The sequence below is a fragment of the Otolemur garnettii genome, unplaced genomic scaffold (assembly GCF_000181295.1).
Source record: "Otolemur garnettii isolate 467f Iridium unplaced genomic scaffold, OtoGar3 scaffold00013, whole genome shotgun sequence".
Lineage (NCBI taxonomy): Eukaryota > Metazoa > Chordata > Mammalia > Primates > Galagidae > Otolemur > Otolemur garnettii.
The window spans coordinates 30119972-30131770 of record NW_003852408.1 but is presented as its reverse complement, the minus strand read 5'-3'; the positions used below and the strand labels follow the sequence as shown (position 1 = coordinate 30131770).

The window sequence follows — 11799 nt, the reverse complement described above, 5'->3', positions numbered from 1 at the left end:
AACCCGCCAGCTCAGGTGTATGTGGCTGGTGCCTTAGCCGCTTGAGCCACAGACACCGAGCTGACAAATAGTTATAAATAGTTATTCTCTATGTCAGGGATCAACAAGCTATAAGCCTAAGACCCAATCAGTCTTTCACTTATTTTAGGTAAAGTTTTATTGGAACACAGACACACCATCATCTTGCATTGTCTATAGCTGCTTTCAAGTTACAACAGCAAACCTGGGCATCACAGAGACTATCTGGCCTATAAAATCAAAAATATTTACTGTCTGGCCCTTTACAGAAAAAAGTCTGCTGGCCTCTGCTCTCTATCAATCACCTATATGCACACTTTCAATTCATGAGTAAAGGTTTTATAATTTTTTTCTTGCTCCCAGTTCATATTTGTTTTAATGATATTAAGTGAAATGTAATGGTAAAGCTGTTGAACCTGATAATAAAAAAATAAGGGTAGAGGGTGGTGCCTGTGGCTCAGTGGGTAGGGCACTGGCCTCATATACTGAGGGTGGTGGGTTCAAACCTAGCCCCGGCCAAAATGCAACAAAAAAAATAGCCAGGGTTGTGGCGGGCGTCTGTAGTCCCAGCTACTTGCGAGGCTGAGGCAAGAGAATTGCCTAAGTCCAGGAGTTAAAGGTTGCAGTGAGTTGTGACATCATGGCACTCTACCAAGGATGATAAAGTGAGACTCTGTCACTACCAAAAAAAAAAAAAAAAAGGTATAAAATTTGAGTCTTTTTTCATTTTACTAATAATTCATCTCTATTGCATTTTACACAACAAACTAATCTGTGCCAAATTGTAACTTCTCATCAATGTATTATCTGACCTGTCTTATACACATACACACGGGTCATTATGAATGTATTGAGATACAGAAAAATCAAGAAATGTAAGAAACAAATGAAGCCCTCCCAGCAACCCTGAGAAGCCAAACAAGTTAAAACTTGCATGGGGTGGATCAGAATGGACACTATTGGCTGTGTTTCTTGGAAGTGAATAATGGACGATAATAGTCTGTCTCAAAACTTTTCTAAGTCACTATAAAAGTTTTATGTTTCTTGACTTTTCTGTATCTCAAAACTTTTGTAATAATCAAATATATTTATGTGTATATATATATTTTAAAAGATATTTTACTTCACATACCTTTGTGGCAATAACACTAAAAAGTAACATCTCCCAAACCACCTCAACCCAGGCACCTGGTAACTACCATTATATTCTTTGCTTCTATGACTTTTTTGGTTTGTTTTTTTTTTTTGAGATACAGTCTCACTCTGTTGCCCAGTGCCATGACACCAGTCTAGCTTACAACAACCTTGAACCCTTAGGTTCAAGTAATTCTCTTGCCTTAGCCGAGTAGCTGAACTCCACCACAACACTAATTTTTTCTAATTTTAGTAGAGATGGGGGTCTTGCTCTTGCTCAGGCTGGTCTCGAACTTCTGAGCTCAAGCAATCCTCCAATCTCAGCCTCTCAGAGTGCTAGGATTATAGGTGTGTTCCACCATACTCAGCCTTATTCTGTGATTCTTTATGTCAGTAATTCAATTTGGTAAATGATTAATTCGTGTTCAGAAACACAGGTTTTGTAACTGCTTCCTTATGTCATCAGTGTCAACATTTAATGAGTGTGATTTTTACATGACCTCAAATGTTTACATGGTCATTGGTTAACAACTGAATAAAAAATACACCACTTAAGAAATATACATGGGTTTTATAATTACAGATTATAAGCCCTCTTATAGAACTATTACATTTTACCAGATAGGTAACTACTTGCTCTTGACTTTCTAGTATTACCAAACCTTTGTGTATTATGGATCTTCTTAATTTTCAAAGGGCTTTCGTGCTTATCATTCCCTTCCCTTAAAGCTTTCAAAAACGGCCAGGTGCAGTGGCTAATGCCTGTAATCCTAGCACTCTGGAAGGCTGAGACAGGTAGAATGGTTGAGCTCAGGAGTTCAAGCCCAGACAGAGCAAGAGTGAGACTTCATCTCTACTAAAAATAGAAAAATTAGCTGGGCATTGTGGTGAGCACCTGTAGTAGTCCCAGCTACTTGGGAAGCTGAGGCATGAGGATCCCTTGAGCCCAAGAGTTTGAGGTTGCTGTGAGTTAGGCTGACTCCATAGCACTCTACCTAGGGTGACAAAGTGAGACTCTGTTTAAAAAAAAAAAAAAAATGACTTGTCAAACCACAAGATTCAATTCCAGTGTCATCTGAATTTTTTTAAGACTTAAATTAATAGTTAAATCTTAATGTTACATGTAGTTAACTTTTCTTTTTTTATTTTGAGACAAAGTCTCACTATGTTGCCCTCAGTAGAGTGCTGTAGCGTCCCAGCTCACAGCAACCTCCAACTTTTGGGCTTAAGCGATTCTCTTCCCTCAGTCTCCCAAGTAGCTGGGACTACAGGTGCCTGCCACGATGCCTAGCTACTTTTTGTTGTTGTTGCAGTTGTCATTGTTTAGCTGGCCCCAGACTGGGTTCAAACCTGTCACCCTCCATGTATGTGGCCGGCGCCTTACTCACTGAGCTACGGGCACTGTCCTATTTTAGTTTTCTTAAAATCACCAATTCAGGTGTAATCGGTATAGGTGGAAACTTCAGTTAAGAAAAACCACTTTTAACAAATTTTTTTGACGGGAGTGGGGAGGAAGACAGGGTCTTGCTCTGTTGTTCTAGCTGGAGTGCAGCAGCAGCATCATGTTCTCTCACAGCAACCACGAACTCCTGGGCTCAACTTATCCTTCCGCCTTAGCCTCCTAAGTAGCTGGTACTTTAAACTCAAACCACCACTTAGCAATTTTTCTTTTTGTACACATGGGATCTCATCCTTACTCAGGCTGATCTTGAACTCTTGAGCTCAAGGAATCCTCTTTCTTTGGCCTCTCAAAGTACGATTATAGGTATCAGGCACTGCACCTGGCTGCATTTCTAACAATTTTATGTAAAAGGTTTTCTATAATACAAACAACATTTTTCTAAAGTGTAAAACTATTATTTAATCACTTCAGAATATCTCAAGTCATTCATTACTTCACAAAAATTTATTAAGAACCTAAGCTAGGTATTTTGAGAAGAAGGGAAAAATGAAGACTGGGTTCTTACTATGAGAAGCTAATAATCTAGCTAAGGACAGAAGACATATGAGCATGAAATAAAAATAATTTTATATACAATTTAAAATGACATCATTCTCTTATTCTATCACCATTCATTAATTGTAAGGACTCTCTCATCATTTTTCTAGGAAATGCAATGGGATGATAATCATGGGGAATGTGGCTATATACACCTTAGGAAAAGTGAATAGTAATTACAGAAATCAGGAAAGCAACATACCTAATTTTGCCATCTTTTCAGAGTGTTTTCTATTCTGAAAAGAGTAAACTTTACTCTCACCATCTGTAGCAGAGCCATTTTTCAATGATTCTGAAAAAGAAAATACAATATACATTTAGGATGAAAGAGAAAAGTTACTTAACAGGGAAAAAAAGATAAAATCTTAACTAAGATTTTAAGCCTTGCACAAAGGTTTAGTAACTAATACATATATGTAAAAAAAATTTTAAAACATATAATAAAGAGACTCTGACTCTGACACTGTATACAAAATTAAACACAAAACACTGTGTTCACAGATAGATGCAAAAACATATGTAAAAATAGAAACAGCAAACCACAAACTAGAATATACATTTACTTCATGACAGAATTGCCCTGGGAGGAATAAAAGGGATTTTATTGGTTATAGTTCATTCTTGAATCAAATGTAGAAAGTACATCTGAGCAAGAGCAAGACCCTGTCTCTAAAAATAACCAGGCGCTGTGGTGGGCACCTATAGTCCCAGCTACTTGGGAGGCTGTGGCAAGAGAAATCACTTGAGCCCAAGAATTTGAGATTGCTGTGAGCTGTGATGCTACAGCACTCTACTGAGGACAAGTGAGACTATCACACAAAAAAAACAAAATAGTACAATTGCTGAGGATGAAATTTAAACAGCTGTTGTATGGCAGATGCTCTCTTAACAGACCTGATTTTTTTTTTTTTTGAGACAGACCCTCAAGCTATCCCCCGGGGTAGAGTGCTGTGGCTTCACAGCTCACAGCAACCTCCAACTCCTGGGCTTAAGCAAGTCTCCTGCCTCTGCCTCCCAAGTAGCTGGGACCACAGGCGCCCGCCATAACACCCCGCTATTTTTTGGTTGTAGCCGTCATTGCTGTTTGACAGGTCTGGGCTGGATTCGAACCCGCCACCTTAGGTGTATGTGGCTGGCGCCTTAGCCACTTGAGCCACAGGTGCTGAGCCAACAGACCTGATTTATGTGACAGTCTTTAATCTCTGCTTTAAATATCATCAACCGCTACCTATAAAATATAGAAGGCTCATTTCTAATAGCCTACTCTCTAACAGTGCGATTCTCAAAGTGTGGTCTGGGGACCGTACAGGTCTGTAAGGACAAAACTACTTCATAATAACATTAAGATATTAATTACCTTTTGACTCAGTCAAGACTGTACAGTGAAGTATTCCAGAAAGTACATGACATGTGATGATTTATCACTTGGCTAATGGAATGTGTAAAGCAGATAAATTCACTTGTGTTTTATTAAGCAGATATTAAAGATATTTTTAAAAATGTAAAACAATACCCTCCTCACTAATTTTGTTTTGTTTTGAGACAGAGCCTCAAGCTGTCACCTGGGTAGTGTGCCATGGCATCAAAGCTCACAGCAACCTTCAACTCCTGGGCTCAAGCGAGTCTCCTGCCTCCGCCTCCCAAGTAGCTGGGACCACAGGTGCCTGCCACAATGCCCGGTCACTTTTTGGTTGTGGCCATCATTGTTGTTTGGCAGGCCCGGGCTGGATTTGAACCCGCCACCTTAGGTGTATGTGGCTGGCGCCTTAGCCACTTGAGCCACAGGAACCGAGCCTAATTTTCTTTTGGAAACAGATATATTTAATTTCAATAAACAGTTAAAATTTTGTTAAGGTGACTACTCAAGGGACTGTAACAAATTGATCGACATACAGAGGTGGTTAACATAAGGAACTAGGCCTGCTATACTGATATGTACATGTGGTGTACATTGATTATATATAAATTAGGTCAACTTAAGGAGGTGGTCAGCTATGGAGGTTCTACTATATGTAATTTATGTCCATATGTAACAGTAATAGTGCCAAATTCTTCCAAAGCAGGTGTTCCCATCGGTCTATATTTGCACTAATATCTGATTTTATCCAAACTCCTTAATCTTGCCAGAGCAGTGGTAAAAAGTGAATCTCTCAATGCGATCGAATATTTTTTCACAAAATTTTTTTAGAAGAAGTATCTTTTCCATGCTATAGCCTGACTTTTCACTCTCTTTATAGTATCAGATGAAAAGAAGTTGTTTTATTAAAAAAGATTTTGCACTGATCTTTTTACTGTCTCCATAGTTTTGTCTTTTTCAGAATGTTACATAGTTGGAATCATATAGTAGGTAGCCTTTTCAGATTGGCTTAATTCACTAAGCAACAAGCCTTAAGGTTCTTTTATTGCTTTTTAATGGTTTGACAGCTCTCTTTTTATTTAAGTGCTGAATAATATTCCATGGTCAGGTGGATGTATCAGTTTGTTTATCCATTCCTTTACTGAAGGACACTTTTCTTGCTTCTAAGTTTTGGCAATTGTGAATAAAGCTGTTGTAAGGTCCACATGCAGGTATTTATATGGACATAAGTTTTTAATTAATTTGATTAAACACCAAAGAAAATAATTGCTGGAATGTATGATAAGGATTGTTTGTAAGAAATTGCCCAGATGTCTTTTTTTTTTTTTTTGGTAGAGACAGTCTCACTTTATCACCCTCAGTAGAGTGCTGTACTGTCACAGCTCACAGCAACCTCCAGTTCTTAGGCTTAGGCAATTCTCTTCTCTCAGCCTCCTGAGCAGTTGGGACTAGAGTCGCCTGCCAAAACGCCCTGCTATTTTCTTGTTGCAGTTTGGCCAGGGAAAGGTTTGAACCTGCCAGCCTCAATATATGGGGCCGGCGCCCTACCCACTGATCCACAGGCGCCTCCCCCTCAAATGTCTTTCAAGTATACCGTTATGCATTCCAACCAGTAATACAGTATACAAGACAGTTTTCGTTGATCCACAACCTTGCCAGAATTTTATGTTGGCAGTGTTTTTGATTTCAGCTATTTTACATGTAATAGGTATGTAATGATATTTTACTGTTTTAATTTGCAATTCCCTAATAACATGATATTAAGCATCCTTTCATATGCTTTTTAACCATTTGCATATTTTCTTTAGTCAGGTGTCTGTTCAGGTCCATTGCCCTTTTTTATGTGCATTATTTTTATTTATTTTTTAGAGACAGAGTTTTATTTTGTCACCCTTGGTAGAGTGCCATGGTATCACAGCTCACAGCAACCTCCAGCTCTTGGGCTTAGGTGATTCTCTTGCCTCAGCCTCCAAGTAGCTGGGACTATAGGTGCCTGCCACAATGCCCAGCTATTTTTTTTGTTGCAGTTTGGCCAGGGCTGGGTTTGAACCCACCACCCTCGGTATATGGGGCTGGTGTCCTACTCACTGAGCCACAGGCACTGCCCTATTTCTTTTTTCTAAGACAGAATTTCACTTTATCACCCTTGGTAAAGTGCTGTGTTGTCTTAGCTCACATACAGCAACCTCAAACTCTTGGGCTCAAGTGATTCTCTTGCCTCAGCCTCCCAAGTAGCTGGGACTACAGGTGCCCATCACAATGCTGCTTTTTTTTTTTTAATAGGCGGGGTTTCACTCTGGCTCAGGCTAGTTTCGAACCTGTGAGCTGAGACTGGTCTCAAACCTGTGAGCTTAGGCAATGTACTACCCACCTTAGCATCCCAAGTGCTGGGATTACAGATGTGAGCCACCATGCCCAACCTGTTTTTATTGTTTTTGAGATAGACTCTCACTCAGTCACCCTGGGTAGAGTGCCATGGCTCACAGCAACCTTAAAGCCCTGAGCAGAAGTGGTCCTCTTGCCTCAGCCTCCAGAGTAGCTGGGACTACAGGTGCCCACCACAGTGCCCTGCTAGTTTTTCTATTTTTAGTAGGGACAGGTTCTTGCTCAGGCTGGTCTTGAACTCCTGAGCTCAAGCAATCCACCTGCCTCAGCCTCCCAGAGTGCTGGGATTGTAGGCATGAAGCATTGCACATTGGCCTTTTTAAAATTCGGTTGTTTTCTTATTGTTGAATTTTAAGAGTTCTTTGCATATTTTAGGTCCTGTATCAGATATATATATTTTGCAACTGTGTACAGTGGCTCACAACTATAATACTAATAACTCAGGAAGCTGAGTAGTTCACTTGAGCCCAGAAGTTTGAGATCAACTTGGGTAACAAAATGAGATACTATCTTTAAAAACAAACAAAAAAACCCCACAAAAATTAATCAGGCGTGTTAACATGTGCCTGTAGACCCAGTTATGCAGGAAGCTAAGGCTGGAGGATCGCTTAAGCCCTGGAGTTCAAGGCTGCAGGGAGCTATGATTGCACTACTGCACTCCAATCTGAACAAGAGAGCAAGACTCTGTCTCTAAAACCAACAAAAAGATGTCTTTTGCAAATATTTTCTCCCAGTCTGTAGTTTGTTGACTTATTCTCTTAAGAAACACTGAATTTTAATTAGCTAAATTTGCTAATTTTTTCTTTTGATTACACATTTTTAGGAAAATTTTCTACAATTAAGACCAAAACAATATTTTCTCTTAAGAGAATTTGCAATTTGGTTTTCATATTTAAGTATTTAATTAATTTGTTTATAATCAGAGATAGACATCCAATTTCTTTTTTCATGGGAATATGCATTTGTACAAAACCATTTATTTATTTATTTTTTAGTGGTTATCTGCCTTTTTATTAATTATAGGTTTTTTTTTTACTATTTATTGAATTGATGACCTGAGGTATTTTCTGTTGACTTTCTTCCTGTCCTCCCACCCCGCCACCCCTGGAATATAGCTGAATCGTTATTTCTAACTCTTCTGCTGGTTACCTTGTTCAATGAACAGCAAAGTTGAATGCTATGATTGGATTTTCTCATCAGTGACCGCAGAGTCTTGATCTTTGTGCCAATGTTCAAACAGATTGCCTTTCTCAAAGTGCTGGCAACTCTTTAAACCCATACCACTTCCCTTTCTCAAATTGCTGGTAAAACCATACCACAGCTGAGGTTGCTTCATATTTGTCTGAATTGTGAGTTTGCTGTGGAGTTTGGAATGGCTGTTTTGCCCCCATAGTTTCCTTTGTCATTGTTTCTTGTCTTGGAATGAAGAAATGTGTGTCTTCCAGATCGTGTTACTCATTTCTTCCAGCTTTGTATTCAGTCCATCTATTGCTTAGATTCCATTCCATTCAGGTGAAAGTCTATTTGCTTCTATTCAAATTTGAAAGACGTGCCTGCTATCTGGACGATCCATGTAGTTTCTTTCCCGAAGTTTCCAGTTACCTTTACCTTTCTGTTAATATATACTGTGCCCACTGTCCTTTCCTAAAGTCTGCGCTGTTTTTTGTTTTATGGACGCAAGAACTTCTCATACATTTCTGAGGAGTTTTCAAATTGTTAAGTTCTTTTCTGTTCTTTGAATTATTTATTTCCCTGGGTGTCAACTTTTCATTTTATCTTCAGCTTTTTTGGTTATTCTACATGCTTTCTGCAACTGCTGGGGTTTTTTAGCAGCCTATTCATATTAGCAGATGAGGCAGCGGAAAGACCAGCAGATTATGCAAATGCAAGCAGAGATGGTCAGTGGCTCTGGTCTACAGTGGGTGAGCTAGGGTAGGTCAGCCATTCTTCCGGGAGGTCCCCAGGTGCCAAGAGGTTAGTTGCTCTAAATATGTACCTGCAGCTGGATGTTGAGTATCACCAAGGCCACCATGTAGAAGTAGGGAAAGTTGGTCCACAGTCGTCAGGCCATGTCGAAGGTGAGAAGCATGTGCGTCAGCCCCTTGCAGATGGCTCTGTATGGGCCTGGGGTTCTGGATGCATCCCCAGGGTATACAAAGCCATCACTGCCATGGGCCTTCTGTTGCCTCCCATAACAGTGCTCTGAGCCCTCCAGCAGGCTCTGCCGACTCACCAACTGTGGAACAGAGGGGACAGACCCCAGGGAATATAGGCAGGAGGCCAACTGGGGACTGCAGATCTCAGCTGGGCTGTGAGGCAAATGCCCTCCTTCCTGGGAAGTGCTCTGGCCTATTTATTTTTTTGAGTCAGAGTCTTAGGCTGTTGTCCTGGGTAGAGTGCCATGGTGTGATACCTCATAGCAACCTCCAACTTGGGCTCAAGTGATCCTCTTGCCTCAGTTTTTCGAGACAGAGTCTCAAGCTGTCGCCCCATGTACAGTGCTGCAATGTCACAGCTCACAGCAACCTCATTGCCCCAGTTTTTCTATTTTTAATAGAGACGAGGTCTCACTTTTGTTCAGGCTGGTCTCAAACTTGTGAGCTCAAGCAATCCACCTGCCTCGGCTTCCCAGAGTGCTAGGATTTTTTTTTTTTTTTTCGAGACGGAGCCTCAAGCTATCCCCCTGGGTAGAGTGCCATGGCATCACGCTCATAGCAACCTCCAACTTCTGGGCTCAAGCGAGTCTCCTGCCTCAGCCTCCCAAGTAGCTGGGACTACAGGCGCCCGCCCCACAGCACCTGGCCATTTTTTGGTTGCAGCCATCATTGTTGTTTGGCGGGCCCGGGCTGGGGATTTGAACCTGCCACCTTAGGTGTATGTGGCTGGCTCCTTAGCCGCTTGAGCCACAGGCGCAGAGCCGAGTGCTAGGATTATAAGAGTGAGCTGTCAACACCATCTAGTCCAGTGATCTACCTCTATCATATACCTAGTTTCCATATGTGCAGTCGATATGAGAGAACTTGTTGCTACAATTATATAACTAAAGAAATATTTATATATCTGTTTTAGCAGCATTACTCGCAGTAGTGAAAAAGTAGAAGCAACTCAAGTGTCCACCTATAGATGAATGGTTAACAAAAGATGTATATACATACAATGAAATATTAGTCAACCCCTAAAAGGCAGACTACATGCTACAACATGAACGAACCTTAAGAACATTATGCTAAATGAAGTCAGTCACAAAAATATAAATACTATATGATTCCACTTATAGGAGGTATCTACAGTAATCAAATTCATAAAACATAAAGTAGAAGGGTGATTTCGAAGGGTTGAGGGAAGAGAGGTCTAGAAAGTTGTTTAATGGGTAAGAATTTCAGTTTTGTAAGTGGTCTTAAAACAATGTAATGCTGGTGGCACCTGTGGCTCAAAAGGGTAGGGCGCTAGCCCCATATGCTGGAGGTGGCGAGTTCAAACCCAACCCTGGCCAAAAAAACCAAAACCGTGTAATGCCATGGAACTATACACTTAAAAATCATTTAGATGCAAGGTTTTATGTGTATTTCACTGTAACACCTTAAAAATATTTTTTATCATATACTACTATTTAAGTGAAGCTATATATATTAAAATCATAATATTTTAAAACATTTAAAAATATTTTTATCCATACCATGCATGCTTTGTATGAGATAGGATTTAAAGTTGTATTCAGGGATATAGAAAGTATAACCATAGGCAACAAATTAAAAGTCAGTGAGAAGTATCCTCATTAAAATGTAATTTTCTTTGAGACAGGGTCTTAAGCTGTCCCCCTGAGTGGAGAGCTGTAGTGTATAGCTCACAGTAACCTTCAACTCTTGGACTCAAGCAATCCTCTTGCCTCAGTTTTTCTATTTTGAGCAGAGATGGGAGTCTGGATTTTGCTCAGGCTGGTCTCGAACTTGTGAGCTTAAGTAATCCACCTGCCTTGGCCTCCCAGAGTGCTAGCATTACAGACATGAGCCACTGCGCCCAGCCTCACTAAAATATAATTTAGGCCTAAAAAAAGGTTTTAGGTATAATCTGTCAGGAATCTGGCTGATGTATTTAGGAAAAAAAAAAAAAACCCATAATATCAGCATGCCTAGGTTTGAACATTACTTCTTGGAATCTTCCTTGTAAATGTTTCTATAAAAAAGATCAAGGTATCAATGAAATAACTTGTTTTATAAAATTATTTTAAGTAAGTTAAAAATGTAAGTATGTTAAGAAATAACATTAGAGAAGTCAGGCTACAGGTTCCTTCTTTTTAAAAATAATTAAGTGCAAGAATGGTTGTTTTAATAAAAAGAACTGTGGAGAAGAAACCTAAAGCAGATACTTTTCAGATGAGAAATACAGTAATACAGCATACCACTGTTTAACCTACCAGACTATTTCTGTGTATCCTGCAAAGCAATCTGTCCTACTTGCAGATACATATACCTGTAACTATACATTTTCTCCCCCAAATACCTTGAATATCTCTTCCCAAAACTTCCACATAGTTCCGATCTTTTAAGACTTCCTGGTCATCTTCCTCCAAATCAAAATCATATTCTGGCTTCTTTATTATTTTTTTTGTGTTGACCAGAAGCTGAGCTCGCTCCTTCTTTAATTTAGCTCCTATTAAGAACATCCAGAAAATTACAATATGACAGGTACAAATTCTTTCTATATAATACACTTAAATAAGTAAATAAACTGTACTACTAACACTGCTATTACTTAAAAGCTAGGGGAAAAGTGTTTTCTCTTTGATTATAACTAAGTTTTAAAAAAATACCTTATAAGTTTGTGTTTTATATATATATATATATTGTTTTTTGGGTTTTTTTTTTTTAAACGAGTCACTATGTCACCCTCAGTAGAGTGCCGCAGC

The 11799-nt window shown here is 39.5% G+C and overlaps 1 protein-coding gene across 7 annotated transcripts in view; it reads right to left on the bottom strand.

The window, feature by feature from the left end:
- ORC2 (origin recognition complex subunit 2) overlaps nt 1-11799 on the bottom strand; it is a 61903-nt gene that overhangs the window by 43823 nt on the left and 6281 nt on the right. For 5 of the 7 annotated variants that reach the window (XM_023510426.1, XM_012802287.2, XM_023510427.1 and 2 more), the window contains 2 exons: nt 11394-11543; nt 3354-3443 (listed from right to left, as the gene is read on the bottom strand). In XM_023510426.1, coding sequence (XP_023366194.1) covers nt 3354-3443; nt 11394-11543 — 240 coding nt within the window. The remainder of the gene's footprint in view (nt 1-3353; nt 3444-11393; nt 11544-11799) is intronic. The other 2 variants (XM_023510428.1, XM_023510431.1) reach the window with 1 other exon arrangement.